The sequence below is a fragment of the Dipodomys ordii genome, unplaced genomic scaffold (genome assembly GCF_000151885.1).
Source record: "Dipodomys ordii isolate 6190 unplaced genomic scaffold, Dord_2.0 Scaffold5, whole genome shotgun sequence".
Taxonomy (NCBI): Eukaryota; Metazoa; Chordata; class Mammalia; order Rodentia; family Heteromyidae; genus Dipodomys; species Dipodomys ordii.
The window spans coordinates 23,755,991-23,762,388 of NW_012267221.1; the positions used below are offsets into that span (position 1 = coordinate 23,755,991).

General features: G+C 48.1%; 2 protein-coding genes across 2 annotated transcripts in view; one reads left to right on the forward strand and one right to left on the reverse strand.

Annotated features, from left to right (window-relative positions):
- Positions 1 to 1,098, reverse strand: part of Sp3 (Sp3 transcription factor) — a 57,590-nt gene extending 56,492 nt beyond the window's left edge. The window contains exons 1-2 of the mRNA XM_013029207.1: positions 1,011 to 1,098; positions 62 to 417 (exon numbers count right to left, since the gene is read on the reverse strand). Of these exons, the coding sequence (XP_012884661.1) occupies positions 62 to 417; positions 1,011 to 1,017 (363 nt within the window). The 5' untranslated portion in view covers positions 1,018 to 1,098. The remainder of the gene's footprint in view (positions 1 to 61; positions 418 to 1,010) is intronic.
- The window catches only part of LOC105994037, a 50,001-nt gene continuing 44,681 nt past the window's right edge, over positions 1,079 to 6,398 (forward strand). Inside the window, exons 1-2 of the mRNA XM_013027448.1 lie at positions 1,079 to 1,347; positions 1,490 to 1,732. Of these exons, the coding sequence (XP_012882902.1) occupies positions 1,098 to 1,347; positions 1,490 to 1,732 (493 nt within the window). The 5' untranslated portion in view covers positions 1,079 to 1,097. The remainder of the gene's footprint in view (positions 1,348 to 1,489; positions 1,733 to 6,398) is intronic.

Here is a 6,398-nt window from a genome sequence, read left to right on the forward strand (position 1 = left end):
GAGAAGCGCGCCGGGTCCCCTCCGCCCGGAACCCACCCCGGGAGGGCGCGCACACTCGCACACTCACACACGCACAAAAAGGCGGCGGGCGGGGGAGCGCGGGCGGGGTCGGAGCGTTGGCGCCTCGGGCGGGCAGCTCCCGGGGCGGGGGAGGGGAGGGAGGCGCAGGGAGGGGGAGGAGGGGAGGAGGGAGGGGAGAAGCGAGGGGAGGAGAAAGCGGCGCGAGGGGGGAGCCGGGCCGCGCTCCGCCGCTCCTCACCTGGGCCGCCGCCGCCGCGCCGTTTCCGTGTTGTTGCTGCTGCTGCTGCTGCTGCTGCTGCTGCTGCAGATACTCGCCGTGGCCGCCGCCGCCGCCGCTGCTGCCGCTGTCCACGTCCAAGGCAGCCATTTCCTCTTGTTTCACGGGCTTTTCGGGAGCTGCGGGCACAGCGGGGGGGGGGGAGGAGGGGGTTGGGAGGAAGGCGGGCGCGCGCGAGGGAGGGGGGCCCGCGGGCCGCGGCGCGATTCCTCCGCGCCGGGCCGAGGCCCCTTCCCTCCCCCTCCCGCCCCCGGCGGCGGCGGCGGCGGCGGCGCGGCGGCTCCCTCCTCCCCTCCTGCTGCTGCCCCCGCCCGCCGCGGCTGTAACCCTCCTCCTCCTCCTCCCTCCTCCCCGCGCTGCCCCTGCCCCCTCTCCTCGCCGCTCCTCTCCTCCCCTTTCCCTCCGCGGCGCTCGCTCCTCTCGCACCGTCAGTCACTCACACACGCCCGCCCGCCGCCCGCGCCCGCACACAGGGGGACACGCTCCCGGCGGACCGCGCCGCCCGCCCCGCACCTGGCGGGCGGACAGCGTTGCCGGGCTTGAGGGCTGGGCCGTGGCTGGCGGGGAGGGCAAGAAGGCGGAGGGGAGTGCGGCTTTCTGCCTCTCGGACACTCGGTCGCACATTGGGGCCGGGAGGAAGCGGCGGCGGCCCCGAGCAGGCTGTGGTCGGCGGCGGAGGCAGCAAGGGTTGCTCTCTCTCGGCTTTACGTACCGGTCATAGTGTGTTTAGGGCACCTCAGGCGGGGCTCCCCGCCGCCTTACACATGGTGAGGAGCGAAGGCGGCAGCGACGGGAGAGGATGCGGGAAGCGGCGGCGGACACGGCCGGAGCGGTCCGGGGATTTTTTTTTTTTCCTATTTTGATTGACTGTGCGGGAAACACAAAAGGTGGAGCCTCCAGCCCAAAAGGGGGGAAGAGGGTGACAGCCCGCCCGGAAGTCCCGCCCCTCTTCTCCGCTCTTATTTGCTTCCACGCTCTCCATCGGTTGCGCTCATTGGTCCGGACGCTTGTCCGTCGATCCGCTAGGCAGCGCGCTTCCTGTTTGCCCCCTGGGTGGAAGGAGAGAAACAATAAGCGGCCGAGGCGGAGTACGTTCTCGGTCAGCGGCTACGGCTCGCGCGTTACCCCGCTGGGCCCGCCTCGGTCGCCGGCTGCCGCGGCCAGGCCTGGGCGCAGGCCTCTTCCACCTGCCTGGTTTTCGGAGCAGGACCCTCCTGGCTGTCGGGGAGCTGATCTGGGGAGGAAATCCGTCCCCGGTGGCTTGGGCCGCACTCGTCGTCCCCTCCATCTCGGCAGAATGTCCCCAGGGCCTCGCGCTCCCGGAGCTGCGACTTCCCGGTGCTGCCCGGAGGCCGCCGCCGCTCCGCCCCGGGGCTGCCGCCGCTGCTACTGAGCGAAGCAGACCCGCCCCACGAGCCCGGAGGGAGGGCGCTGGTATTGGGGGGAGACACCCCCTTCCAGGCCGGAGGAGGATTTTCTCACACGTTCGGCTCTGATTCACTGTCGGAGCCATCTCGTTCCCATCCCCCCAGCTTTCCTACCCCCACCGCACACACTTCGGAGTGCCCTGGAGGCTGGCACTTAGAGCCAGGGAGAAATCTCAAATCCCTTCACACCCGGTAGGAGAGCTGTCATTCTGGCCCGGGCAGGTTTAAAGAAGACTTTCTATGTAGCGTGTATACGTCCAATGAGGCAGAATCCATTTTTTAATCAATCATAATCATATTGCCAAGAAACAGGTTAGATTTAAGCAGTGGAAACAGTCCCTTTCATATCCCTTTCATTAGAAATTTGACTCAAGCAAGAATTAGTGTTCCATTATTACGATGATCTTATTTTGTGTAATAAGTGAGGTTGGGCTGTGGGAGGAGGTTTTGTTATGCAAGCATTTAGACTAGATCTTTGTGTGTCCTAAGTAAAAAATTCTTAAGAGACAAAGTTTGCTTCTCAGTTCCAAAACATTTAAATTTGTCACCTAGGCTCAGTGGATGAGAAGGTATGGTTACCTGATAGATGACCATGGAACTGACCTAAAAAAAAAAAATACAACCGTGGGCTGGGAAGGTGGCTCAGTGGTAGAGCGCTTGCCTTGCATGCCTGAGGCCCTGGGTTCGATTACTCAGCACCACATAAGCAAAAAAAGAAAAAAAAAACACAACCAACATGCAAAACAAGACTGGAAATTCTAAGTCCAAGAATAAAACTTAACTTTTAATAGAAATTGGCCTCATTTAACTAGAAGACTTACTTTGAGAGTTGAATAGTACCATTTTACACTTGAGTGTTTAAAGGAAAATGAAAGTCATAGATTAAGCTGGTGGGTAGAAAAGAGAATGACTGGATTAAAGGGCAGGACAGAGATGTAAGTAAATTGGCCCACAGAAAGGGAGTTAATATTGCTATGGTCACTCTGTTCTGGCCTGGTTAATGTTGGACAGAGGGTAGCTCATTCCTTGAAAGAGATATGTCAGGAATTTTCATGTGTTTTTCAAGAGTAGGGATATTGCATGTCCATTTTGCAAAGGGTCATTCCAGTCACCATAGTGAGCACATAACTTGGTCATAGGAATTAAATTCATCTCTTTCTGATGCTAATTGCCAATGACAGGAAGAAATTACTTTCATCTTTTTTGGTCTGTAGACCATTGTGATATACAAAAGCAAAAGAAAATAACATCCCTGAATTAACCATTGGGCTTTGGATGCAAGGCTCTTAAGATATAGATAGAGGGCTGGAAATGTGGCTTAGAGGTGGAGTGCTTGCCTAGCATGCATGAAGCCATGAGTTCAATTCCTCACTACCACATAAACAGAATAAGTTGGAAGTGACACTGTGGCTCAAGAGCTATAGTGCTAGCCTTGAGCAAAAGCAGCTCAGGGACAGTGCCCAGGCCCTAACTTTAAGCCCCAAGACTGCCCCCTCCTCCCAAAAAATAGATAGATAGACGATAATACATATACGTATGTGTGTGTGTGTATATATACATATATATATATATGTATATATATCGCAAAAGCACCTCTCACTACAGTCAGATTCCAAAAACCTCAGACTACACTAGAAAGAAAATTGCTTTGGAATATCTAAAGATGGCTGAATATGAAAATAGATTCTTGAAAGAAGGTTTTCTAAACCTATTGGAATCAGATCTTGAAGTATAGCTGGGCATGTAGCTCAAGGTAGAGTGTCTGTCTAACATGCACAGGGCCCAGGTTTGATCATTGCACTGCTAAACTGTGTACACATATATTAAAAAGAAACAAAGTGGGCTTGGAAGGTGGCTCAGTGGTAGAGTGCTTGTCTTGCATGCATGAGGCCCTGGGTTCATTTCCTCAGCACCACATAAGCAGAAAAGGCTGGAAGTGGTGCTGTGGCTCAAAGTGGTAGAGCGCTAGCCTTGAGCTGAAGAGTTGAGGGACAGCTCCCAGGCCGAGAGTTCGGGCCCCAGGACCAGCAAAAAAAAAAAAAAAAAATATATATATATATATATATATATATATATATATATATACTTTGTTGAAAGAGATTTTCTTAGTAAAAGGCTGCCTTTCAATAGGACCTAATACAATATCAAATAGGAAATCAACATCACTTAAGCACAGTGCTGGATATTATTTATATGCTCTTCCCAAGATGATTTGAGAAATCTCACATAAAGAGATAAGGGTGTCACTTTATTTTTTTACCTTATCATCATCACCTTCCTTACTTAAAGTGTTAATGTAAGTTTGTTGGTTTGTTTTTATTCTTTGGAATGTAATGAAAGTGGGAGGTCCCTAAAGGTGACCTTAAGGTGTAGCTCAGATGGTAGAGCACTGCTCTCCCAAGTGAGATGCCCTGGGTTCATTCCTCAGTGTCACAAAATGGAGGTTTCCAAAGGTATCTAAGCACCCATTGACTTGGAGTCTTTAACTGCTTTCTCCTTTACAAAGAGATGATTTCACTAACCCTGCTTGATCTGTATCTGAAAAGACCTACCTACCCACTGTGTATTAAAAACCAGGCCATCCAGATTTACTGGACCACAGCTGGGACAATTCCCTTCAGGGCACAGTACAGTTTCTACTTCTGTATTTCTTCAGTTTTGAACATCTAAATTGACCATATAAAGTTGCTAAAATTAACTTTCTTTGTATCCGAAAAGGTGGCAGTTTTGCATAGCTCAACCTAATTCAGTATCTCATGAACATAACCTTTGTTGCTAGGATGGGTCTGCTACTTTATTTTCCTTTTGTACCAATCCTTAGGTTTGAACTCAGGGCCTTCAGCTTTTTTGTTTGAGGCTGGCACTCGACCACTTGAGCCACAGCTCCACTTCTGGCTTTTTGGTAGTTTTATTAGAGATAAGAGTCTCACAAACTTTCCTGCCCAGGCTAGCTTGAAATTCTGTTGCTCTATCTAGGATTACAGGATAGAATCACCGGGCTACAGGTTTCCTACTTTCATTTGCCTAGATCTCTAAACATGTTCACATTGGTTTCAAGAATCTTAATTTGTTCCTTGTAGTTACATAATCACTGTCATATTTCAGCATTTAATTTGAGGTATACTTACACTTCATATTTTATATCTTCTCTATTTTCTCAAAAACATACTTCAGAAGCTCTATCTTCGCTAGCCTTGAGCTGAACTGCTGAGGGACAGCACCCAGGCCCAGAGTTCAGGCCCCATGACCAGACCCAAAAAAAAAAAAAAAAAGAAAGAAGCTCTATCTTTTTAAATCTACTAAAGATAGAGGTGACTTTTTTTTTAAGCTTTTACTATTGACCAAGTAGTTAATATCTTTAATTTTATTTAATCCTCAGAAACCTATGATATAAATATTAGGGATATATTTCATTTTACAGATGAGGAAACAGGTTCAGTAAGGTCATGTCACTTTAATAAGTGACAGTTCAAACCCACATCTGTCAATTTCTCCAATCAACATAAATCCTAAATAATCATTTTTAAAGATTCTCCTACCCATTATCTGAAAAAAAGATACAATAGGAAAGCTGAGAATGTGGTCAGTGGTAGAGTGCTTCCCTTGCATGCATGAGGCCCCAGGTTCTGTTCCTCAGCACCACATAAGCAGAAAAAGCTGGAAGTGGCAGTATGGTTCAAGTGATAGAGCGCTAGCCTTGAGCTGAAGAGCTCAGGGACAGTGCCCAGGCCCACGACCTGGGGGGGGGGGGGGCAATCAGTACCTAGCTCAAGCAAATCTTCCTTAGAACATGAGCTCTTTGTGTTAGCAGCCATATGCTCTAACCCATACTTGACATGTTGTAGATGTTTAATATTAAGTAGAAAAACTGACAAGACAATTGTCTTATAGGAAAATGATGACTGTAAATTAAAATTAATTGATAAATACTCTGATAAAATTCCTTTAACCTTATAGTAGTTCACCTCTTGCACGATCACTTTCTTCAAATGAGTTAGACCCCCATTGTCATTCAAGCTTCACATCAAGGATATTAACCATGCTGCAAAAGGACTCATGCTCTCAGTGTTTAAGGAATCTCATTTTCTTTATTGGCATTGACATTACTTTGTATTCAAAGATTTCTAGTGCTGGGGGTGTGTATATGGCAGTAGATCTTAATTAGCAAGCTCAAAGCTCTGAGTTCAAACTTTAGCACTGGAAAAAAAAAGTGATCCAGTCAACACTAGCTTCTAAGTCAGGATAATTGTCTTAAGAAAAAATTATTTATATATTTCTTTCTTGTTAATCACCTATCTTAGAAGAATACAGAAAATTAAAATTCTCTTGGTTGTAAATTAGCAAACTTAGGAAGAAACTTCACTTAATAATAAATAGCTTAACAATCTTAAAGTGTGATGTCCTTAAATGATGAAGAACAATTTTTAGTATAAAGTATGTTATAAAGCATTCTTCTTTCTTTTAATCATAGATATCAGACAAATAAACTAATTTCAAAATAGCCCAATCATAGCCACAGCCTCTAGATGAAGTTTTTGTTGAGTTGGTTGGTTTTTTGTCGGTCATAGGACTTGAAATCTGGGCCTGGGCACTCCCTCTGAGCTCTTCAGCTCAAGGCAAGTGCTCTACCACTTGAGCCACAGATCCACTTCCAGTTTTCTGGTGGTTAATTG